Source organism: Eurypyga helias, unplaced genomic scaffold (assembly GCF_000690775.1).
Source record: "Eurypyga helias isolate BGI_N326 unplaced genomic scaffold, ASM69077v1 scaffold18118, whole genome shotgun sequence".
NCBI lineage: Eukaryota > Metazoa > Chordata > Aves > Eurypygiformes > Eurypygidae > Eurypyga > Eurypyga helias.
This window is the reverse complement of record NW_010267751.1, coordinates 4,545-31,119: the sequence shown is the minus strand read 5'-3', so window position 1 is coordinate 31,119 and position 26,575 is coordinate 4,545. Positions and strand designations below refer to the sequence as shown.

Sequence of the window (26,575 nt, the reverse complement as noted above, 5' to 3'; positions counted from 1 at the left end):
TATATAAAAAATAAAGAATTTGCTCCCAAGTGGCTGATGCTACCACAAGCTCTAAATTCATAAACATGTATGCTGAAAAAGCAGATTTTATCTCCAGTGCAAATTTACCATAAAGAAATATGACAGCATAAGTCTAATATATGTCACACTCTACAAGGATTAATAGAAGGACTCCACCCCTACAGACTGTGCTTTTAAAGGAATGGTTTCCAAAGGCTAACCTCGGGCTAAGTATCTGTCAGCCCCTGAGCTTTAGTACATTTCCCTTGAAAGTACCAGAAGCCAAATGCAGGGTACACTCAAGAACATTGTAGTTCATATTCTGAATGCAGAATGGAACAAATGTGGAAACAGTATGTCACAAGTCAACATAATGGCAATATGACTTTTTTAAATGTATGAATGAATAGAAAGGGGAAAAAAAAAGAAATCATTGAGTTTCTAAAAATCAGTTATAGAGACTCTAAAATAATAGAATGGAAGGAAACTGAGAAGGAACAAAGATTTTTTTTCCCCTGGTGAAAAGCCTTTGTCTAACTTAAATAAAAATATGAGAAACAGAGGGAATAAACACAGACAATAACTTGAAAAAAAGAAGAACATAAATTTAAACCATATTTGCTTGAGAAAATTACAAGCATTCAAATTTATGGGCATGAACATTTATATATAAGAAAAGAATTTGGAAATAGTATGTTAAAAAGTTAATGTGGTAGTTACCAACACTGAAAAAGGCAGCCACAAACCTCAGATTCCGTAGATGAATGTACATTTAAAATGTAGCTATGTTTTGAAAAATAACCATGTCAAATTCTCACCTTCCACTAGACAGAACTCATTCTACTCAACAGCTCTGCTTCAGTTCTGTGTTCTCTCTTTATTGAACACATTTCCTCATTAATACATTTTCATTTCATTAGTATTACAGAGTCAATCCTTTTAAGAGAGAAAGAAGCTAGATTATCTCTCTAATTAAGTAGAAGGTTATTTATTTTCCAGTAGCAAATGCTTTACTGATGGTAGAACATGATAAAGAATGAACCTTGGAATTTCAGCTCCCCACTAGTCTGACAGCTAGGGCCAAATATTTTTAAGTGTGAATTAAAATTATATTATCTGCAACTTACTGGGAGAAAATAACTAAGAGTCCTAATGAACCTTGTATGTAATATATGCCCATGCAGTGAGATTTCATTTAAAAACTATTACTCAGTGACTTTAGGCTGGCCCTCCTTGTGTGAATTATTTTCATCTTTAGGGAATAATAGAGAGAGTTGAGGTACATTGCTATTTAAATTAAAATAAAACAGTGAAGAAAATGCTGGAAGAAATCAGTGTCAGCCAGAAGTACTTGATAACCTTCATTGCAGCAACTTGGAGAAGCTGTTCCTTAAAACTGCAGTTCTGCTACCAAGTATTTTATGTAAACCTACTGACTTTGGAGGACCAGCAGCTGGGATAATGGCTATGTTTTGTGTGGAGGGGGAAAATGTGATCCAGACAATTCCCATCAGCTGCATTACTCTGACTTCATATTTTTAAGAAAAAGTATGTTACAGAAAAGAGAATCAAATATTGTTTCAATTATCTATAAATGCATAATATCAGATTAACTTAATTTTTAATAAGGTAACTAATAGCAAGTGGTAAAATAGCATTTCTTAAAGCAGAGATTGCAAATAAGTGGCATAACACTTATTACTTGCATTCTGAATCTTTAGCTGGATAATGTGTATTTACAACTGAATGTAGAGTCACCAGAGAAAATTTGTGAAACTGCAACATACAGCTGGTCTATACAGGTCAGAGACTTTATGTTATCAGATTTTATGTGTTATCATGTTGGAAATTACTCAGTCAGCTAAACAGCAGTCTAAAGAACCATAACAGGAGAAAAAAATCAGTTAAGTGTACAAATGGTACTAGACAATGTTGATAAGAATCAAGTTTCCTGAAAAGATTTTCAGGAGAAAATAGTTTAATGTGGAACGTTCAGGGACTCATCATGGGGACAGCAAGATTGCATATTTTTCCTCAAAGACCTGGAACAAAGGGTCGGAGTGTGTCAATAGTATTCCTAATGACATATGCTGGATGTGACTGATGTGAAGTATGACTGTCATACAGAAAGAACCAAGTAAAGAATAGAGTAGGGACTAGAGCAATAGAAATGCAGTAACATTAAATAGCAAAAAGCCATAGAATTTTTCCTTATTAGTATTTTTTTATAAATAGGAAGCACTGTTGTCAATCAGAAAACAATAAAGGAAAAACTCCCAGGATAGCTGTGGGCTGTCAATGGGCTAAAGTTGTGTGAGAGCACACACAGCTGTAATAGATGTCTCGGGGAAAGAGGGAAATGCTAATGCCATTCTCCAGGCTCATAACAAGGGCTGAAATACAACCCTCACCAGCTGTTTCCAGGAAATATAAGATACTCGGATCTGGAATAGGAACAGAAAAGAGCAATTACTAGAACCAGAAGAATGGAGAACTATGAAAAATCACCTAAATTTGGTTTTTTAAAAAAGGTTCAGGAGTGTAAGCTTGCTCTCTATAAATCAGGACCAAATACAACAGAAAGGTTAAAGGACAGTTTAAGCTAAAGGCCAAAACTGGCACATGAGCAGTCGGGTAGACTGCCGTCAGGAGGTACTAAAGGCCAATAATGGGAAGGTGTTTGTTACCCTCCAGAACAGTAAAATCACCTAAATTTGGTTTTTTAAAAAAGGTTCAGGAGTGTAAGCTTGCTCTCTATAAATCAGGACCAAATACAACAGAAAGGTTAAAGGACAGTTTAAGCTAAAGGCCAAAACTGGCACATGAGCAGTCGGGTAGACTGCCGTCAGGAGGTACTAAAGGCCAATAATGGGAAGGTGTTTGTTACCCTCCAGAACAGTGATGTCCTGTGATTGCCTTCAGCAGTGAGTAGTGGAAGCAAAATCATCATTTCTGATGTAAAATTTCTTTGTCGTGAGGAGATCTTTTCTGATCTTGTTGCCTGTGACAGCAATGACTGTTCTGTGACAAGGGTTATTTCTTCCAATCTTAGGTTCCTGCTTTTCTTAAATCTAGCAAAAACACCCCAACATGTTAAACAACATACCCAGTGCCCTACAATGTATCTCAGCTGCTGTGTTTTTTATTCCCCACTAAGATGGGAAGCTAACAGTCTCTGCAGTGAGACAGCATGTTGTCAGTTTATTCTGATTTCTCTGATTCTGGTTTATATCTGTTTCAGAAATAAAAAATAAGCTGATGTTAGAAATGTCCCATGATGACATTTGGCACAGCAACAGATATATATCTCTTAGTGATGTTATCTGGTTTGACTGTGAGATTCAGTTAAACAATTATATATTTTTGGACCAGAATATCTTGAACAAACTTCTGTAGCTATTGCTAATCTAATGCTAAACATCAGATGATGTTGTTATCCAACAACATATTCGATAGTTGCATTACTTGGTAGTATTCATCGTTAGACATGATTAAATGAGCGAAGGCACAGAAGCAGAGCTGTAGAACAGAAATTGTTGCCATTTCTTTGTGCAATTTTTCATAACGGGTACTGAGCAGGATCCAGTCTCACAAGGTTTTAGAGGCCTTATGCGACTGTACAGATGTGAGCAAATTCTTTTCGGCCTTTGATTGCCCAGCCCAGTAATCTGTGTCTCTCCACAGAGAGGCACTGCTGAGAGCAATATGTATCATCTTTGTCATATATCTATCTAAGCCAGGAAAAATTGCCCATGGAGTTTTGTTTCTCTGCAGCTATTTTAGAAGCCAAGATCACTTGGAGATGTCTAAATTTCAAACTGAAAAAATTAGCTTATAAGAATCCCACCCTCAATTAAAAAGATAAAAGACAGTACAATTCTTTTCTGCTAAATATTGAGATGTTTTTTCAGCCACTAGGGGAAAATAACATGTACAGAAATGATCCAAGAGGGAGCATAGTGCATGATTACCAGCATAAAAGGGCTACAAGATAGTGTTAAACAGGTATAGGTTTGCTGCTGGTGGACATGCTCTTCTCAGGGACCGAGTATCTACGTAAACTCCAAGTGAGAGCAGAAGAAAAGTGCACTATGGTTCAGGTCAGAGCTGGAAATATAAAAACGCTTCCTCCAAGCCAATCTGGTTTGATGAAATGGTTAGACTTTGTAGGGGAGGACAGGCCTAAGTGGGAAGATGATTTTAAGCTGGTGTTACTTGCCATTGCAGACATAGCCCATAAGGGATCCCGTTTTCACCTTTCCTATTTGAAGAAAGGATGTGTGCTTGTGTTTTTTAAATGTTTGATACCTATCAATCATCTCATCTTCGACCTGAAAGATAACTTCCAAATTAACAATTAAGCTTCTAGTTAATGTAGACTCTCTTTCCATGAGGGTATACATAAATTCTGATGACAGTACATAATGCAGTCAAAGAGGATAAATAATGACTGATGAGAACACATAATGCACTTGTCATGTTCCTTGAAGTTGTTACTGGAGTGACAGCCAATATATGGATTATCACATTATCGTCTCTGATCAACACTTCTTTTTTTAATGGATTAAGATTATTCAAATCCATTTTTTAATGAGTATGGTCTCTAAAAGCAGAATTGAAGAGAAGGTAGGACTAATCACAGATTTGATATATTCACAGATTTTGCAGAACAGCAATTGTGCTTTTGCACATTTTTCATAAGGTGTTTCAGAGATGGAAATTATCCTGACATGGGTGGAAGGATGAATTGACCAGCTAATACCTGTGGCTTGAGAAACTGCTGAGAAGCTTTCAAATCTGTGGTGAGAAAGTAGAAAACACTGAAAGGATGAAAGAAAGAAGTTCAAAATTGAAGCCATTACTGTGATTTTCCTGTCTGGTTTTGGTTGGATTTTTTGTAAAGTGATGGTTAAGTTTACTGCATAAATTGTCATTCAAATATTGTGGCTCTGAGCCACGACAGGAAACTGTATAAAACGTGTCACGGCCTCTGGACACTAATCTAAAAAGGCATCGTTTTCTGAAACTCAGTGAATATTACAACACTTCCCTTTACATCAGCCATGGGAGAGCTGTTTAATATGTATTCTTTGTTGATTAAATTTAGCATTGTGCTGATTTTGGCTGGGACACAGTCAATTTTCTTCATAGTAGCTGGTATGGGGCTGTGTTTTGGATTTGTGGTGAAAACAGTGTTGATAACACAGGGATGTTTTCATTACTGCTGAGCAGTGCTTACACAGAGTCAAGGCCTTTTCTGCTCCTCACACCACCCCACCAGCAAGTTGGCTGGGGGTGCACAAGAAGCTGGGAGGGGACACAGCTGGGACAGTTGATCCCAACTGCCACAAGGGATATTCCATACTGCATAACGTCATGCCTAGCAATAAACTAGGGGGAAGTTTGGCTGGGGGCCCTCTGCATGGGGACGGGCTGGACATCCATTGGTCATTTGCATCACTTGTCTTTTTTAGGTTTTGTTTCTCTTTCTCTGTAATTTTCTTTTTCCCTACTATTATTATTACTACTACTATTTATTTTACTTTATTTTAATTATTGAACTGTTCTTACCTCAATCCATGAGTTTTCTCACTTTTATACTTTCAATTCTCTTCCCACTATCTTGCTGCTCAGGGGGAGTGAGCCACCGGCTGTGTGGTGTTCAGTTGCCAGTGGGGTGAAACCACAAGAAGCATAAAGTGTTCAAGTTTAGAATTTGAGATTCTCATTCTGAGACCAAAAGCCATTTCCAATTTAGTATGATTTATCCTGTTAATCTGAATGAAATAAAGCCAAAAAATACTGTTTTAACTTTTTTATAAAATGACATGGAGAGGTGGTTTTCAGATGCTTTGAAACCTGTGTGTTTGGGCATAATGGTACCACTTGATGCCTTGCAGGAAACACAATTTGGGGATTTTTTTTTTCCTGGAGTTTTTGCATTCTTCAATATTCACAAAGCCAAAGGCACTGGAGGAAAAAGATCACACATGCGTCATTCCCTCCACAAGTTCCAGTCATTAGTGCCAGCAGATATACTTTATAGATGTCTGGCTTTGGTTCCAGCATCATAACCAGATGACAGTGAATCATACTTCATAATTTATTAAAAATGTTTGAAAAAAATACTTTTGTCTGGCTCATTCCCTCTAGCTTTAATTTGTTTCTTTGGAAACAAATTTATTTCATAGCTTGTAACATTCAGTAAAGGCAGCATGAAAAAATATTGAATTAGGAACTCTTCTTACACAAGTTTTTTTAGGAAATGATGGTGACAGAGTTGGACTTCTTGATGTGAGTTGTGGGTGGCCAGGTGGAGTTCTCCCAGTTGTAGGTTCTTCTATGTCTTCCAGTTAGAATGACAAATAAACTGGTACTTTTCAGTAGACCAGGGAAAAAAAAATTTGAGATACTGAGAGGGAAAATAGCTTAGACTAGATATCTAACTTGCAAGTGAGTTTAGGTAAGGTGATTTCTAAATGGAGACTGTGGAAGATCTTTTTAATAAAGTCTTGTAATTCAAAAATTTTTTCTAAATATCACTGCTTTTCAAAGATGCTCTAGGAAAGCTTATACATCACACAAAAGCTATACAATATAGACATTATGAAACTGGCAAAGCCAAACTCTCAGTACTTAGATGAAGACTCTGCATAGAGTTTTAATTCAGTTGCATTCACTATGTATGTATAAACTTCATGACACTGTCTTTAAATATTTGATCACATGATTTCCCCCCCACACTCCCCCAGAGGATCATTCTTCTTTTAGCAGTTCCCTTTTTACCATGAGCACTCAAGAACCTCCTGTCTGAATCTTTAAGCAAGATTCAGCCCTGGGTCAACTGCGTTGCAGGAAAGTTCTGATCTCTCTAATTTATGTTAGGCTGATATTTCTAGAGTTCCTCTGTCCATTGGGCCTGTGTTTATTTTGGACACTCTATAGTTTTCAAAGGAGAATATGGATAATTGTGCTAATATTAATAAATTAAATAGGCCATTCAACTTCACTAGAAAGCAAAATTATGAACAATTTTCTTTTAGCCTAAAATGTTTTGTTTGAAATATCTTTGTGTTGACAAATTGCCCCCATATCAAAAATAGTGCTTCTGATGATAGTGAATTTATTTGTGTGCAGTTCAGTTTTGAGGTCGACTCTATGAAGAGTGTGGTTGGAAATCAACACAGTAACTATGTCAAATAATCATCTTCATGTCTTCCAATTTATTTCAGAACACAGAAGAAAACTATACCAGGTATCTACATCTGCAATCTGGCTATAGCAGACTTGGTTCATGTCATTGGCATGCCCTTTCTCATTCACCGATGGGCACGTGGAGGCAAGTGGGTTCTTGGCAGCCCTCTTTGCACCATCATTACCTCCCTGGACACATGCAACCAGTTTACATGTAGTGCCATTATGACTGCAATGAGTTTGGACAGGTATGTGGTTTCACATGTTCATTCTGCACCCCAGGACAATAATAACTGATTGTGTTTATGCAAAGCTGTAGTAATTCAAGAACAAGAAATGCCACCAGTCATGGCTAATGATTTTTTTGAAAATGGTAGGAATCCTTTTCTGATGTTTGTGGAGGCGGCAGAGGTATTTTAAGTCTCGTTATAGCATCACGTTATACACAAGACCTTAAGGGGTCCTAGTCACCACCAGTGTTACTCTTCTGGATTTATCATTAGAGGTACAGCTTCTAGTAAAGGTTTAATGTCACTTACACTAGATTTGTTTTAACCATTCTTGTTTAAGATAAGAAATTGTCTTCCAGGCAGACTGCAGAGATCTATTGTATCTGTTATTTTAAAACCTTTATTAAAATACAGTAAGAGCACAACAAGTATTTTAGCTTTTATCATAACTACAGATTTCAAAATCAGCTTCTCTCTGTTCTTGATCTTAAGGTAGAAGTGACTGAATTCAGGAAAAAAAAAAAAAATCTGCTTTGGACCTGAGAGGTCTTCTTTCATGTCTGAGAGAACATGAAGGAAAACAAAAAGACAAACTTTCTTGCATAGCACAAGCCACTGATCAGTCATCGAGAAGACTTCAGGATAAATAAACAGTCAATGGGAAGAACAGTTGTTATTGAACCTGTAGCATACAGGACAGCATGCTTCCATGGAAATGGAATGTAGTCACTAAAGAGAGGGAGAGAAAAAACTATTGTAAAACAGAATGCAGAAAGTAGAAAATTGAAAGTTAATTTTTTTAATGGGTAAAGTATAACAATCATGAAGAGACTACACTAATGCATAATGTTATTTGCATGCCTTATATGGTTGACATGCACTTAAAAAGAGTCAGAAAATTATCAATTCCTTTGAAGTTCAATTTTAAATGCTCAGTTCTTGTATCTGCATATGAGTAATGTGATAAATGACAGCCTTTTCCTGTTTTCCTAGAGAATTTACACATAGCAGTATCATTAATCTTGCTGTTTAGAGGAAAAAAATTATGCAAAAGACAGTAAGTATTAAGGTGGGAAAAAGATATGACATCCAAACAAGGAAAAACAGAATATCAAAACTTGGTATAAAAGATAGTTTATGTCCCAAGTAAACAGATGTCTAAAAATAAACACATAAGCCTGTCCTTTCTTTTCTATTTTGAGGCAAGTTTTTCCATCTCAAATAGTCTTACCTAAGGAAAGCTCTTCCAATTACTTTGTTTTATCACTGCTAATACCAATTATGACACTATAGTCATGAGACACAAGGGTTGTTAAGAAGCTCCCAAACTGTTTAGTGCTTGATGGTTTCAGTAAAGCACCTCTGAATCCACCTGGGAACTTGCATTAAGTGAAAAGATTAAACAAGCTATTTTGTAAAACATCAGCAGAGTTGATCAGATTTTGTCTGTAAAATCATCTCACATTCACAATAAAAGCAAGAAACATAATTACATGTTAGTAAATGATACAGATGATGCAGCATCTGACAGCAGATTCTCTTTCACCTTTCTCAAAAGTAAAATCACATCTAAGGAAGACAGGAGCAGGTCAGACTGGGGAGGAACTTTCAGAAGAAGCCTGAGCTGAACGAAATTACTCCCATATGCAAATTAATATCTGTTAATTGCTGGATAATATTTTATTCCCATAAACCCTCTGCTTCATAATAGGAGTGAACTATGTCACGCAATGGTCCAAGAGAGACTTTAGTATTTTAGCATTTCTTTTTGCAAGTCAAATTTCTTTATAAGATCTTAAAAAGTGGCAAAACCAGCTGTTCTCTCCATGGAGCTTTAGGGGTCAATTTATGAGGGGTACAATCTATAAAAGTTTGCTTTTCATTACTCAGTTTAATATGTAGGGGGGAAAAAAAAAAAGGAAAGCTGTAAAAAATATGCAAGTTGAGTATGCATATTAAAATTTATGAGAAAGTTTCCTAAACTGACATTAAACAGATTTTTTTAATAGAGATTCATGTCTGTGCCAGGAACAGACATTACATAAATTAAACCTGGCTGAAACTATAACAGCAGAACTTTTGCCTGTGGGTTAAAAGAAAATTTTATAAGAAGCAACTCACAGCACCTGTTTTCTGGACGAGGATGCACATAGGCACACATAGACAACAACCCTAATATAATTTACCCCCATGTACATGAAGAGTAAATATGACTGTTCAACAAAAATATCATTTTGCAAATCTGGCTTAAGTAAAAACAGAACTGTGTATGCTGTGGACAGCATCTCCTCGATCCCAAATATGGATGGATATACTCTTATGTTGCAGTCTGTGGTGAGACAGGAGACATGATGCAATGGGTGAAAAGGGGGTCCTGTATGATGTCCTACACTAACGTTGTTACTTGGAACATTCCAATAATCCACTTGGCTTCAGCTGCAGATGAACATAGCAATTAGCCATGACCTCTCTAAAGTGGCAAAGGGATGCTTTGGCCTATGACATTCAAAAAAAAGAGCCGAGATTTGCATGTTCAAATAACTGATGCAGATTCAGAAGTCACATCATTCCTTATTCCTTCATGGCAGACAAGATGCAGCTGGCAAAGCCTGTGCTTGACTTCCTGTGACAGGAAGCTGTGAGGTACATCCCATTCCCTGTAGCATGAATCCACTAGAGCTTGTCACAGGAAAATGCCACTGTTTGGGTCCCTTCTTACAGAGTGCACCTGCTTGTGACTACTTCTACAAACTCTGGTTATAAGAAAAGGAGTTCTGTTGCTTGTGATCTAAGGCGTACTTTTGGTATGGAGCAGCTATATAATCTTGTCTCAACCTCCTGAGAAAGTTGCTAAATGCTATCCTGTGCAAAAGTGCCTAGAGTAGAACCATGTGTGCTAGGAAAGGTAAGATGGATTGAAGCCAGACACAAGATCGCTGAGGTGGAGACAGCAGCTCAAGGGTTCAAGAAAACAAATGCTGGCATGAAGAGGTACAAAACACTAATGAAAACTGTGGAGTCTGAAGATGCCCCTTCACATTGTCGGCTGTCCAGCAAAGACTCGGTGGTGGCTTACAAGGGTGGTGAGTACTAGCACTTAGCCTAGGAGCTTGCTAGCCCTAGCAGTCTATTGTTGTAGCCAATAATTGCTTTTAGTGAATATTGTTTTTGCAAAGAGTCTCTGTGCATGAAAAATGCTCCCAGAGCAAGTTCCTGAAGTCAGTTACATAGGGTACCAGTCAATTTTGAGGGCTGCATAAACATTTATTTAGTCTATCCCCTCAAGGCTTCAGGCATGTAAATGGAGAGGTGAAGCAGGGAAGATAAATCTGAAGTAGCTCTGTGACGGCTGATAAGAAACAGGCAGGTGTTCCAAGTGTTTGCAGCAGCTGAGACTGACAGGCATAAGAAAATGTGTTCCTGGTTTGCCCACTGTTGTAATGTTGCTCTAAGAAATATTTACCAAGGCAGTATCACTGGTAGAGTAGGGCCATAGCTCTATGAATGTCATGGGCTTTCAGCTATTTAAAACCAGAACCACTTGATTTGCCATGGACTAATCCATTTACTCATTCTTCACACTCCTTTTTCTGTTGCTGCTTGCTTCACTTCACATGCCGTCACAAACACCCTAGCCAGGGGAAAAGGTAAAAGCCTTTTAAAAGCTCTATCTCCAGGGCTTCGTTTGCCTTTGAGTGCAGTGCACTTTGTTGCCTCTTGGGGCAATCCTAACAGCAGTACGCTTTAGGCGATAAAGTTCAGAGATAATATTAATAATTAACATTATTCAGATAATTTATACTAATTATTGATATCAATAATAATAGCGTTAAGTGTACTATACTGTGGCAATATGCAATACATAGTAATAATGTTAGACAATTGGATGTCAAGCATGATAAGGTAAGGTACGTCCAGAGGCAGGAAGTAAAACAATGAGGAAAAATCCAAGCTCTAAGACACGTTCTCCCTCTCCTTTCCTATATGCATGGTAGAAGTATGACCACATATTTATGGCTTTGCTAGAAATAGGGAAGATGATATGCAGTTAGTTACAACATTAACCAGGAGCACATGCTCCCATGAAATATTTCCTCTTTCACAGGGTCACCGTGCCTTTCATGATCATACTATATACTTCAGTGATGGTTGGTCTAATACATACACAAATGCCTCTTCCTCCAGGCGGCATTGTAACAGCAAGTTTGACAGAAAGGCAAAAAGAAATGCAGTAATAGGCGTAGTGAACAGGCACCACATACCTGATGCCTTGTGCTTTTTGAGAGCTCTTCAGGCAGGCTCCATCACTGTCTCCTTCTCCAGCTCTCTGTGCCAGAGACACAGACACTCCTGTTATTGTTTGTTTCAGTAAGTATTCTTCAGACTTTTCCCAACAAAAGACTCTTTTATTACTGATAATTACTTTGTCAGATGAGGGCACATATCTGCCTTTAAGTTCCACTCTGTGTTTGAAGTGGAAATTACCCCTTATTTTCAAAACAGCATGTTTTCCCAAATGCACCACTCATGTTTCATTTCATAAATTTATCATTGGACAATAGGCAAGATTGAAAATTACATCCAGACTGAAATGACCAATAGAAACCCACTGCTGCAAAAGAATGGACACAAAAGAGGCTTGATAAGTGTGTGGGGTGAGATTAATTTCTTATAGTCTGGGGAAAGGTAAACCAGAATACCAGCAGGGTGGAACAAGTTTGAGTTCTATCAAGAAAAAGAATCATTTACATTGAAATGAATTTGTGGTAGTGTTTTCATTCCATCCAACCTAATGGTTTCCTTTTCATCTTTAAGTTCATTAAATGACTTATTTTCATTTGCTCAGATGAATTTTAAACATGAGCATTAGAAACCCAGGGAAATAATCCTTTATCGTAACATATCAGTATATGAAAATGTCCAGAGAAATGATTGATCCAGAAAGTCATCTTACAATACTTAGGGAAATACACTTATATTCAGGCCAGATTTTAAGGCATCATTAGTTACCTGCCCTTTACTTTTGTGAGAATATTATGAAAATTCAGCTGTGTATTCAGGAAAACAATGTCCACACAGCAAAATGAGCCAGAATCAGCCAACACATAGGCAGTGACAGCCACCTCTAGAGCTGGATGTGGGTTCACCCATCCCAGGCTAGAGGGTTCCTTTGCACATGTTATTCCTTCCCTTAATGATCTTCAATGCCCATTAAAGAAGTTAATGTTATTACAAGCTACATTGATCTGATAACTGCTAGACTGCAGCTGCTATCAAAATGAGTTACATCCACTGTTGGTAAGTTTTGGGCTGCATTGGCTCTGGTCCTTTGAGCGAAGGCAGTATCACCCGTTAAGCCACACGTTGCATGGTGCCTTAAGAGCCTCAGCCTTTCACATTGCTAACAGCCCTCCTACTGAAGCTTTAAAACCGCCTTTCTTCTGGCAGCTCCGCACCCGGTCACCCAAGCTGCCGCGGCAGCCTTTCCCAGAGCCCCTGGGGCAGCACTTTCCCCTTGTTCCCACGCTGCGGATCTCGCACTGTTATCCTGCTGGCCCTGCACCTGCAAACCCGACACCATTGTTGCAGTGGGTTCTCATGGGAAGGGATTGCCACCAGCGTGAGAACCACTCCTTCTTCCCCTCCCTTTTCCTACCCTGTGGTCAAAGCTTCTGGTTGACATTAGTGGACCCAAAAACACGCATGGCCCAAACTTAACAGCAAGTTGGCGCGCACCGTCAGCGAAGCGCGCTCTCAGCAACTGGTGAGAATTAAGTCCTGGTGAAAACTGTGTTGATGCTGTGGAAAAAGTGTTACGGAGGACCCATGTACTGCACTGGGGAAGGATGCTTGCCTGGAGCCCCCTCATTGCTTCTCTTCCACTTTCCTTTCATTTTGATTTTTCCCCCCATAGCAGCTATATGCCATCAGCTCCAGACCCTGGTAATAAATCTATGTGCATGTGAAGCTGTCTCAAAAATCTTCTTGCAATACACAGTTACACACTCCTAATGCAAGTGCAAATATCTAATGTTTTTATGGTTAACTACCTTGTGAGCTCAAGCAGATTGAAACAAAAGGGACATCTCACTGAAACCATAGCATATGAAAGCATTAAGGAGTTTTTGTGTCACCCAAATATAGGCACCAGCTGAAGTTCAGTCTCTCCTTAACAGCAGGCAGTGGGCATGTCTAAAAGGTGATTCACAGGATGGAATGACGAAATATCACGTCCTTTCACCTTCCTTGCAGCCTGCAGGAAGTTGGAGGGGAGGAGGGAGTATGTGTTAGGTGCACTTCTTACTCCACATGAGCTACTGATGTCACTTTTCTGTGCTTCCCCCAAGAATCTTATTTCCATCTTACACACTTTCATTTTCTCACAAATACTTCCTTTATTTCACAGTTTGACTGTTGATTTTTTTGTAATGTCCATAATAACTTTCTTCAGTTTCTTATTCTTTCTTTGGAAGCACTTTAAAAAGAGTGGTAGCATTGTTCCATTTGCATGGAGATGTTGTTTGCACCACTTGAAAAATGAAAGCAAGCTCAAAGCATACATAGTACACTATGCTTACATGGAGAATAAGAGGTCAAATTTTGTGTAAAGGAAGAGTAATCACAAGTTTTAAGAACCTGAGAAGCCTGTAAATTATTCTCAATTACACAGATCCTCTAGGCAGTATCAGTGTCAGAGGTTATTTCCATGAGGCAGCCAGTGAAACAGGAGAGGTAGCCGCACCAAGAATGGGACAAAGTAGTTCCCCCATTGCAAATGCAGAGGATTTCTGTTCTTTCTGCCACCATCATGAGGATTGAGCATAACTGCATAAAATTAGACATAGCTTTTTAGGATATCATATGCCAGAAGAGTCTTTTGCTGATTCTAGCAATAATGTCCATTACTTTATCTATATTTAGTGAAAAGAACTTGAATAATGAAAGAAAGCTATTTCATACTCCAGCAAGACTTAAAATAATTTATTATCACATGAGATACGAATCTTCACTGATCTTATGCGCTGGTTCCCGGTCTACGTTGGTCCAAGGGCAACAATACCAAGCAACTGAGGTGCTGCAGGCACCTTGTTCTGTTCAAGCTGGTGAAACTAAATATGTGAAAATCAAGTACAGGACCTTGAGCAACATCCCAAGGTCTTGCAGGCAACATGTTGCCAGCACATACAGACAAAGATCCTCTGGTTTGTATTGGATATTTACATCGTATAAAATATAAAAGTATGGCTATGTATTTATATAACTACAGCAACACAGAAATGGAACGACAGATTTTGAAAGTTACTGCTGTCCAATTAATGATATTTCCAGTTTTTTACTAATACCAGTACTGGACTGTTTAATCCACAGTCTAATTAAACTTGAGGTTTCAGCCTGGCAAACACATTCTTCAGCTGTCTGTCACTTGCTAGGCTTCTGCTCTCAGCTGCACTGAAGAAAATTCACAATTCCTGGGTTTAGTAGAGTAAATGTAGATACATACCAGGGTACCTGAAAACAAAATTCAGTGTTCATTTTGCATGCATTGCCATTGGTATTTTAAATGCCTATCTGGCTTCATGTGTTTTTAACAATGTAAACCTAGAACACCTTCACCAGATTCTCTTCCTTTCTTTCTAATAATTGAATCAACCTAATATATATCTACACCTGGTTTTTCTGTCAAACACTTTACAGAAGGAATCATATTATTATGAAGACTGGTTCTTGCAGGCTTTTAGTGTGTTTTTTTCTGCAGTTTTCTCACTTAATCTGTGAAAAACATAAATAATTCACTTATAGAGAAATTTCTAGCTAGGGTATAGGTTGAGAGTGATAATTAGTCTCTTAGGTTACTACTATTGGATCTTGTTCAGAACACCCCAAAAATACTAGTTGCTGGGGTAAAAAAAAATAGTCTTGACAGCCACAAAGCAGTACCAAGAAACAGGATAATGGAAATTTTCAGCCTCTCTCACACACTGTCTGCACCCAGTACCTTTTGGCCAGGCCTACAGCTGGTCCAAGTATGCCAGATTCTGTGTGTGTAACGGATGGAAAGAAAAAGGAAGAAATTCATTCTTCGTTTTCTTTACCTTTGCTGAATTTATTCTAAGATGATCTGACACTATTCGTCAAAAAAAAAAAAAAGTTGTTAAACTGTGAATTAGTGGTCATGTTAGTAGGTAGAAAAGGTGTACCAAATACAGGGGACTTTGTACCTCCCCTACTCACTCCTGAATAAAACAGAGGGAAAACACACCCTCTTTTAACATCCCCTCCTTTTTTATGATGTGAATTTTTGCATTTAATATTCTGCTTTCAGCTCAAAGTTTGCCCACTTTAATCTATTTTGATCAGATACATTAAAGTTCACCCTAATGTTTTACAAAATGTAAAGGTCATGAAACAGAAGTTGAATTTGTTTCATATCATAAGCTGCTGCTAACTGAAGGTTATTTCTAAGGTAGTAAAGTCTTTCAGTTGTATCTTCGATTATGTGGAGACTAAACATTTAAACTACAGCTAGCAGAAGACTTGAGCAATCCTAGAGAGCAAATGTAACAGAACATTCCTTTTTTTCTTTTTTAAATAGCAGTCTTGCCTGTATTAAATTATCTCCAGTCCTTTTCCAGTGCTAATTTAACCTCAGATTTTGCCTCTGCTTGCTTTTGTATGTCAGAGTTTCTAAATTCTCTCTCCTACATGCTAATCTACTATAATCTATTCAAACTCTCATCATATTAATTAAATACTCTTGTGACCCAAGGCATAATCAGTTATTAACAACACTTGTTGAATGTTAAGGAACGTGCTTGAATAAAACCCATTCTAACATTTTTCACTAGACAACTTTTAAAAATGCAGTTTTCTTATTTTGCAATGGCTTTTCTTAGTATTTTTATTTTGCAGTCAACAGTATTACCCTAAATATTTTATTGTCTTTCTATTATATTGCTCTGTTACCTGCTTTTACAGGTACCTGGCTCTTGTTCAGGCATTTCGCCTAACCCACCTGAGAACACGATCAAAGACAACTCGAGTCAATTTACGTTTATGGGCAGCATCACTTATTCTGATGTTCCCTGTGTGGGTCCACTCAAAAGTTATAAAGTTCAAAGATGGTTTGGAAAGTTGCGCTTTTGATCTAACCTCACCTGATGATGTTCTCTGGTAAGCTTTCAAAGCTCAGGGGATCATGTCTTCAACTGGTCTTGAGGATACCACCCATTTTGTCTTTAAATCCCTGCCAGTCAGACAGATGGATGGATGGATGGATGGATGGATGGATGGAAGGAATAGAATTAAAGGCCAAATCTGAGCTTGGTGTCATTCAAATAATTTCATCTCAGATTGCACTGGCAATATAGAGGCAGCCCCAGCACAATCAAGTTCAGCAAGACAGCTCACACATAGCAAATGTAACAGTGAAGGACCTCTGCTTCTCCTTGTCTTCTCTGGCTGCATGTAGGTAATTGGTGTTCAAAAAGGGGATCTCATTGACCTTTCTGACCTGGTAGATTGTCATATTTGGAAGATATAGATCACAGAAGGAATTAAACCCTCCTAAAATTGCATACATGACTTCCCTGTATCTCATGGCCAAGCAGATTCCCGCCTATTTGTTGATTTCAAGCTAGCTTGTTGAGTGATGACTAGCAAGGAACATAAAAGAAAATTTAAAAAACCTTAAGTAACAGAGAGGAAATTTTGTCTGATACTGGGTGGTTTAATTTTAGCATGTTCATTTGGGTAAGGAAGGTATTTTTGGAGTGAGTATCCCTATTGTCTCTAATTACCACACTTGAGTTCACATTATTCAGCAGTCAGAGCATGAGATCTATATTCTTTTCAGGTGAAAACAGACTGGGAAAAGTGCTCTGGGAACTCAGTGAACGGACTCCAACCACTGTTGTGTACTCAGTCCTCAATCCACAGGATTCAAATAGACAAGATTCAATGTTATACTCCTAACATGAGTATAATGTGTCACATTCTAACCACCAAGTACTTCATTCTACAGTTTTTCATTACTCATTTGTACTACTTGTTAGTGTAGACAAAGCCTAAAAGACTGTATTTGAGCCTTTTCTTTCTCCAGACCCCCTCCCCCATGTCACACTCCAATTGAATTACAATCAGGTTTTTAATGGAGTTATTCCTAACTCTGGAACACCAGGAAAAAGAGAAAAAAATGTGCCACTGTACAGAAGTTAAATATTTTAATGTCAGCAAAGATTGATGAAACTCACTGATGAAGATTTAAGATACTAGTAAAAACAATCCCTGAAATATGATTTACTATTTTCAAGATCTTGTGAAGCAGATGGGACTCTCAATAGCCTGAAAGAAATCAGAGTAAACAGAAAAAAAACAGGGTTGAAAGGATTTTGGGGAATTCAGTCTAGTCCATCCTCTTTCAGATGGCATGACCAATTGTCAGAGGGTTGTTAATTCCACATTAGAAGTTTTAGCACAGAAATGTATGAAAAAAAGTAAAAGGAGACTCTGGGACACAGTAAAAACAATGAACTTCAATAACCAGAAAGTTTAACAAATTATTAAGCTCTCAATCTGTAAGGTGATAAGAAAAACTCTGTGACTATTTGTCAGGAACAAATCACAATAAACCAATCTAATTTCCATCTTTGATAGAAGTTCTTCACTTAATAAAGAATAAATAGAAACAAAATAACTTGTATTTTAACAAAATACCAACAAACCAACTAGGAAAGACTGTGTAGATTAGAGTACACTAGCGATGCAAGAATGGTTGATAAAAACTGTGCTCAGAAGGTGGTTATCACTGGTGTACCATCAGACTAACAAAATACAGGGGACTAAGCAGACTGTGTCCTGCATAAAAGCTTACAATAATTTTCACTAATTATAAGGTGCTCGAAAAAGCAAATAAATACTGAATTTGGAAAGCTGAGAGGCATAATTTGTAGATATCTTTTTGTAGTCAACAGTATTCCTAGAAGTGCTGAACACAGACTTTAATACTTCAAAGTACTTGCAGTTCTAGATACTTGCTCTCTCCTAAAACAGGGTCTATGTATTTCTAATCAAGAGTTGCAAACCAGAGACCACTTTATGAGAAATGTCATTTATGTTTGTTTACATTTATGAGATGGTCTCTGGGTAATCACCTTGTTTGTTCTTTTTGCATTTTGTTTTACAGGTATACGCTTTATCTTACTATAACAACTTTCTTTTTTCCTTTACCACTGATATTTATTTGCTATATTTTAATTCTTTGTTACACATGGGAGATGTATCATCAAAACAAGAAAGCATGAAGGTAAAGTAGTCTTCATGCTTCTTCCTCTTTCACAGGTTCTGCTCAGACTGTAAAGGTTTTATATGTAACAGGCCAAAAGGAATAGTCCTAAAACAACATTTAGGCACTGCATCATGTAACTTTCATGCTTCAGACACTGCATTAGGTTCCCAGGAAACAGATTAAGGATGGGATTCAGGGGGGCCATCAAGATAACCCAGTTAGAAAGAAACACTGTGGAAGACGTTATCGTTGAAGTCCTCAGCTTATCTGAGGACAGCAAAAAGACCCCACCCAACCCTGCACTTCTGTCTGCAGGACGGCACCAGCCCATCTGGGTCTCATGGCTTCAAGCTCTCAGTTCAGGGATTAGGAAACCCTGAGAGAAGGTGAATGCCAGGTCTGGTACCTTTTGCCTGCACCAAGGAGCTGCAGGCAGGGTGCCTCCAGGCTGCATTGACCGTCCTGTGGGAAGGGGATTCGAAGCCCTACAAGGATCCCTAGCCACAGTTCGCAGCCCGGGGAAGTCTTGACAATAAAAGAAAATTGACACATGAAACAGATAAAATACAATTTCCCAGTTTCTGTGACAGCAGCTTCTGGTCATCATGTTTTAGTTCTAGGACTGCTTGCTTTAGATTTCAGCTTGTACCAATTCCCTATGAAAAAGGGAATTTATTTCCATTTTACTGTGGTTTTTAATTCCTCAGGAAGGAGGATCGTTTGCTTCTTTGCTCTAAGCCTTCTTTTAAGCTCACAATAGTTTTGTGAGCTTAACTGGATAATTCTGTTCCAATTATTACCAAAAGATGTAGTCATTGATGAAAAGGGATGCAAAGCTATACAGATCTCATGTTTTTAAAAAGTAAGCATTTTTAATTAAAATAGTTGTCAGTATTTCATCTAATATATGTAAACAATTCTCAGTGGCTCCTGTATTTGTGTGGCATAGTGTTAAATTCAGCCAAAGCAGACAAATATAATGTGCTAACAACAAAAAAATGTAAGTGCTGAGAGCTGTAGGTGAATTCGATTTCAAACAACTGCCATTCATTAGTATACTCAATCCATGCCATCTTTTTTCACCTTGACCTTCCATGCTAGGGATCCTTCTTTGTTTTGCAGTTATACCACCAGTATCCCCTGGCAAAGAGTCATGAGGCTTACAAAGATGGTGTTTGCACTGGTCAGCATGTTTGTGGTAAACGCCGCCCCATTCCGTGTGATCCAGCTCATGAATCTTCAGATTTCTCAGCCGTCCTTGACCTTCTACGTGAGCTACTACGTCTCCATCTGCCTCAGCTACATCAGCAGCAGCATTAATCCCTTTCTCTACATCCTGCTTAGTGGGAACTTCCAGAAGCGTCTCCAGCGATGCACAAACATGGAATTCAGGATGGCAGAACAGGATGTCAACATCTATGAAAACACCCTCAAGTCAAGTTTTTGAAAAGAGGGTCTTCTCCCAGGAAAAACACATCATGTGTAGATTTTATCATTTACAGGTGATGGGCTGATTTCACTTCCCTTGTGAAAGTGAAAGTGGCTTTGTTGATGGGATTGCACCCGTCCCAAGCTGATATAAGAGGAGGATCTGCACCACTGTTTGAAAGCTTAGAGTTCCTAGAGGAGGGATTCTCTGCAAAAATATTCTTTGTTACTGTGCCATTGTCTTTTTTAAGGTAATTTGTACATAGATGAACCCAATGTATGGAGACAAAAGTGGTTTTTTTTTTAAATGTAGTCCTCTGTAATAAGAAGCTAGAATGACCGTGGCAGGCATCTGGGATCTGATACTGTGTGTGAAGTCATGGAAACTGTAAGTTAATGACCAAGAGTTACTGATGACTCAGAAGGGGGTAACTACTGATTTTTATGCTATCTACAGCTGTCTCATCTGGCACTTGCTTCTGCAGCTATTAAAGTCAGCGGAGAGACATAAAAGGCCCTTTCAGAGGAAAACTACTTTTGAATTAACCTTTGTGCATATCCTTGTAAACAAAGAAGTGAATTCACAGTGGAATTTCGTCACTGGAAATTATTAAACCTAGGTTTTGAAAAGAACTGTATGTTTCAGGGATATGTCTTTTGCTTCTCTTTTATCAAAATCCCTGCTTCCAAGACAGCCCTGAGACAAACGTTTAGTCGTGAAAGAGCTCAGTGCCGGTCTCACTACAAGTGTCGCGAGAAACTTGGTGCTTGTCCAGGATGCACTCTCACTTATTTCAAGAAGGGTAAAGAAGGCCTGCTTGTTGGCAACACTTAATCTACAAGACTGTTAGTAGTAGGACACACCAAACAATATTATTAGGACCTTGCTAGCTAATACAGAAAAATGGTGAAAAAAACCCTATTCTGATTAAAAAATCTAATGTTTTTGAGAGAAGTTCACAGTTTTGGTGTTCACCACACTGTGAGTTAATCTGCATCATGTTCTCAGATCACTTTCTCTTATCTCAGGACTTCACTTACGACTTTATTGGGTGAAGATAACATTTCACTAGGACCAGAGGTTTTATGGCTACAGTATTCTTGTTATTCAGACACCTGATGAATCTGAAACACTTAGGATACACCTCCTCATACTTGCAGTTACCTCCCACCTTATTGCCCCATCCCAATTTGCAGCACTGTATAGGTAATGCTTTGTGATCCCACTCCATGTTTTGCCAACCCACTGCAGGATCCTTGATACAGGAAAGAATGCACATATCCTATAGGGTCTCACACGTACAGGAAAAAAGAGTTTAAGGGGTTTGTAATCACCGTCCATAGTGCAAAGCCAAAACTTTACATAGAAAATGCATCATAAAATATTGGTGTTATCGTAACCATTTTACGAGTGGAGGAAATACCATTATTAAACCCTACAGGTTGCTGCAAAATTGTAAAATTTCAATATATAAAGGGTTATTCAGATCTGAAAATCTTGTCTACTTTTCCCAGATGTATGAATTAGTCTATTAAAAGATTTATTTCTACTTTCAGGCCTTGTCATTAAAAGTGAATTAGTTAATTGATTGTCAGTCTGTACACAGGGTGGTATATCAAGCAATACCGCAGTACGACCCTGCTAAGTCCAAGTCTGTTAGCTGTCTGTTCCACTCTGTGCCTTTGCTTCTGAGTTACAACTGTGACTTTACAGGTTTCAGCTCTTCTTTTTCCCCCACCCCACATTGCCTGGCCTATTGAATCAAAGCAAATCACTCTCTGCAAGTTCTCTCCCCAAAGGAGATTTTTCTCAAACCTGTTTGCCTGTCCAGTGAGTTACATCAGTTACTCAGTAACTCAGTATACGATATTTGGCACTTATAACAATGATAAAATATCCCTTTTTAATAGCCTTGGTGTTTTTCTCTTCTGCCTGTCACACCTCCACTTTTAAAGTCTCTATGCTTCTGAGGTCATAGCAGTGAAATGAAACCTCAGAAACACTTGTTGAAATTATCCTAACAACACGAAGGGCAAGAGGACACTGAATGTCTTCTTGTGTGGGACACTAATAAAATAGTTTATAGTTCAGTGTTTTTCTCACCTTTTCCATATTGCTTTAATTGTCTTTATCTAAAAATAAAATTGATGTATTTCAAAGAAATTTGTGCAAATATTCATATTTTTATTTACTAATTACTAAATTCTCCATGTTAATGGAAGTCCATAAATTAATATGATAGAAATAACTTTTTCTTTAACGTTTTGGAGCATCTGAGCCTGACTATGTTCTTTCCCACACAACTAGAATAAACAGTTAATTGGAAAATTAAAATGGCCTATAGATGTGGGGGGAAAGAAGGGAAGATATTGTACTCCTTTTAAGTTTTAAATGGCTCTAAAAGATGAAACGTAGGTGGTTTTGTATGTCTTTCGGTTGACATAGTAATGATGAAGAAGATCTATTTATTTTCTTCATTTGAAGACAATGTATTTTCTGTAAAGTTTTGCTGCTACATCATCACATATAACTGTAAGCTCCACAAAGATTATTATTTCAAAAAGTTTCTTTCAAGATATTTACCTGCATTCTGGCGAATAGTAACTGTGTACAGATAAGGGGTACACACATTCCTTCAGATCATTTATTTTATTATTTATTTTACAGGTAACACTTGTACAAAATGCAGTATTTTTGATCAGGACTATTAACATTGCGTTGCAACTGCCATCCAGTTCAGCATTTCAAGCTTTTATTGTATTTGAACTTATGGTAAAACAGGTTGAGGGGGAAAATATTCAGTCATTAAATCGGACTGTTCCAGCTGAGACTTTCCAAACCATCAGGAAGCCAGCCCTGACTGTACTCCAGGACACTGGGGAACTGTAACTGCTTCCAGAAAATTAAATGTCAAAGCTTTTGGATTTAATAACGTATCACCTGTTACATACATTGTGATGACTACTGTAATCCCATCATCCAGTCTAAAACATTGCCTGCATGAGCAAGCTGGATGCCTAAATGAAATTGGATAGCTTAGAAGCTGGTAATGGTATGATATATGCAGCATTCTCTACCCAGTAAAAGCACTTAACAGACTTACTGCCTTTTAAGCATGTAAGTAGTCTCACAGAAGTCAATGTAGGCATGTGACTATGTGATTTGCCATATTGGGGCCCAAACGTTGTGTCCAAATGCCACTACAATCTGGAAGGCATACTCAGAGGCATGTGCAGAGGTAGAAGAGAGAGACGACATCAGTGCACAGTTCCCAGCAGGTACGTGTTTGGAAATAGTCGGAGACGTAATTTGCACTCCAGAGGTTATCTGGATGAGGAATACAATAGGAAGACTGTTCTTGGCTTCAGAAATATTTCCTGGACCTGGACTTCAAGGGGCTGATTTATACCCATGTACATATTTGGGTCAGAACCTCCGATCATGGCCATGCTGCTGTAGAGCACTAGTGTCTTCTGTCCTTTGTGCTGTCAGCTCCCTCCTGCTTGAAAGAATATTAGCATCATCTGGGTGGCTTTTCAAAGGGAAACAGCACCATCCAAATCAACAGCAATCTCAGCAAAGGAGTGATTTCCTGTTTGTTTTTGCAGACAACGCTTTTGCCTATTTGAATATTTGCAGGGAAATTTCCCAAACAGCTAGGTGTATTATATAAAGCTGAAAGTGTGTTCACTGATGTAAGGTTGTCAAACTATGTACGACGTAGTGTTGGTCTAATAGTCTTGATAAACACTGAAATCATTTAACCACTCTTGCACATACATTATTATTATTTTAAACATTAGATCTGAGAGTTGCTTGACAGAGCTTGGAACACGCTGCTTCAGAGCAGCTTCTGCTAATGTATGTTCCCATTTCTCCTTCACTCCTAAAGGGTCTTATGAAAACCTGTGAGTCCTTGAAAGAAGCAGAAAAAAAGGAAAGTCTATTCCTATACTTTTAGTAGAAATGCATAAACTGCCAAGGGACTTTGTGCTTGAGGGAGTCCACAGGTCAAAGTTTATGTTACCGCAGGTCCCATGCCTGGACCCCAACATTCAAATTGCTGAGGATGCCACTACATCATGTCTCAAATAAGACTTCCTGATCTTTCACCTTCAGTTTTGCAGGACTGTGTGGAACAGAAAATATAGTGTCCTTGGCATCACTGCAAAACTGGAAAAATAAAAGGAACTAATACATTGCACAAGCTTTCTTAAATTGTTTGTTCATTCCAAAAAGGCCATGAATTTCATAAAATAACTGGGTTTGTGTGTGTTTTATTCCTTTTTTGTTTTTAAATATCAGTGCTCTCTTGCCTTCCTATCCAGGAGGAACTGGCCAGTCCTCATTTTGTTCACATGCTGTCTGCCACTGTACACACTGATGTGCGAGTTTTTTGCCCACACACCTTGAAAGAGGACAGACTGTGCCCAAGTGTGGACTATCTCAGCAGATGATAGGTAGGTAGGTAGGTAGATGACAGATAGATAGATAGATAGATAGACAGACAGACAGATAGACAGACAGAGGATGCCTTCTAACATGGACTATGCCACACTATAGAATCATAGAATCATAAAATGGTTAGGGTTGGAAGGGACCTTAAAGATCACAGGTGGCTATCTTCTATCATAGGTGGCTACCTTCTCCATTGCTCTAGGGAAGGCAATGAAGTTGACAGGACCATTAGTCACCATTATACTTTCCATTTCAAAGGGTGTAATTGGAATTAATCACCAAGACCTGTTGTATATACACCAGAGAAGGCTCCTGATACTGAAGGAAGTTTTATCCTAATGCTGATTGGCTTTATTCTGCCCTTTATCATGTTGCTAACCATGACCCAGGCCTGTTCCTGATACTAAATATAAAAAGTAGTAACTTTTTCTATGTTTGGGTGGATGTGAGATAATAAAACACATTTCTTAATTGGGTGTCCTATCCTACAAACTGAAAAGAAACACCTCTGAAAGTGACATAGCTGCATGAACTGTTTGGCCCAATAGCTTCAGTCTCAACTTAAGCTGTAAACTGCATCAATATATCTTTTCAGTACAATACTCTATGTAACAGAAGGGATATAAAGGCAAGGACACTTGTGTTTTGATTAGGTCATTTGTACTGAAAAGCAAAAAATACTAAAAGCCTTAGTAAGAATATTTTTATTCAGGTCTTTAAGACAAAAGTAGTGGTTTCTTCCTTTTATCATACGTCTCTGACATTTTAGTTCAATGAGGTTTTAATTTTAAAGAATTCTTTCCATGTGGGATTTATATAACAATGTCTCTGCAATTCCTTGTTTTATTGAGCAGTGCAACAAACTGCTGGGAGATTTTGTGTTGTGGGTGCCCCATCCCTGGATACCTTCAAGGCCAGGCTGGATGAGGCTTTAAGCAGCCTGGTCTAATGGAAGGTGTCCCTGCCCATGGCAGAGGGGTTGGAACTAGATGATCTTTAAGGTCCTTTCCAACCCAAACCATTCCATGATTTTATGATTCTATGATTTTCTATGATTCTATGATTTTCTCAGTGGTTAATAAGCCACATTTACAGACTGTGTGTTGGTGTCCTTTACCTTTCAGTGGACACAGGTATTTCAGAAAAATAGATCTTTGTATTTGCAAATATTTTTTGTTCCAAATATACTGTACTTGTTGTTCTGATTCAGCAAGATATTTATGCACCTGCTGCTGCTTGTTCAGGTCATTTGGATTTAGGAATATGTTTGAATATTTTGACAGGCCCATCTTCAGATCTTCTGTAGAGAAATGAGAATACCAGAGCTATTTCCCTGACATTTGTAAATCACTCCTTGAAGACAATGTAACTTTATCTTGGTTTTGTGATATGATGTCTCATATCTCCTTGTCTCCTTGTGTGGGTTTTGAGATGTGGAAGGGCTTTGGCCAGCTTTGGAGCCACGTGTTAACAGGGAAGAATAAGGACAGTTAAACCTGCACCCATCCCTTCAGCAAAATAATTGGATGAACCTGAATTTTGTGGAAAGATGCACCTCATCAGATTTCAAGCCATTTGTCTCACTTAAGGTGTATGATTAAAATAGAGGTCTTGTGCGTAAGCCTGGATTTCCTAATTCCTTCACATACAAACACCTCAGAGAAACATTATTTTGAAACAGGGCCCATTGCCAAGAAGTTAAAAGCAATGTCACTGAGTGGTAGGGAGAGAAGCACAAGTGAGGACCAGCAGTACTAGATGTCCCAGGCGACAACTCTTCCCACCACTTCCACCAATCACCAAGGGGTGGTGAAGGGTCTCTGGGCTGGGAATATGGGGTTGGGCAGAAGCATGGGCATTTGACAGGGAAGGGGTTGGAGGCTAGCACCCTTCCCTGGGTTCTGGGAAGGGAGCAGAGAGAAGTTCCTTGTCATCCAGCTCAGCCCTCCCCTTTTTAGTGTCAACCCCTAAAATTCATCT

The 26,575-nt window shown here is 38.4% G+C and overlaps 1 protein-coding gene across 1 annotated transcript in view; it reads left to right on the top strand.

Annotated features, from left to right (window-relative positions):
• Nucleotides 1-20,155, top strand: part of MCHR2 (melanin-concentrating hormone receptor 2) — a 21,083-nt gene extending 928 nt beyond the window's left edge. Inside the window, 4 exon segments of the mRNA XM_010157552.1 lie at nucleotides 7,233-7,442; nucleotides 16,401-16,595; nucleotides 18,607-18,726; nucleotides 19,831-20,155. Coding sequence (XP_010155854.1) covers nucleotides 7,233-7,442; nucleotides 16,401-16,595; nucleotides 18,607-18,726; nucleotides 19,831-20,155 — 850 coding nt within the window.
• The last annotated feature ends 6,420 nt before the right edge of the window (nucleotides 20,156-26,575 follow it).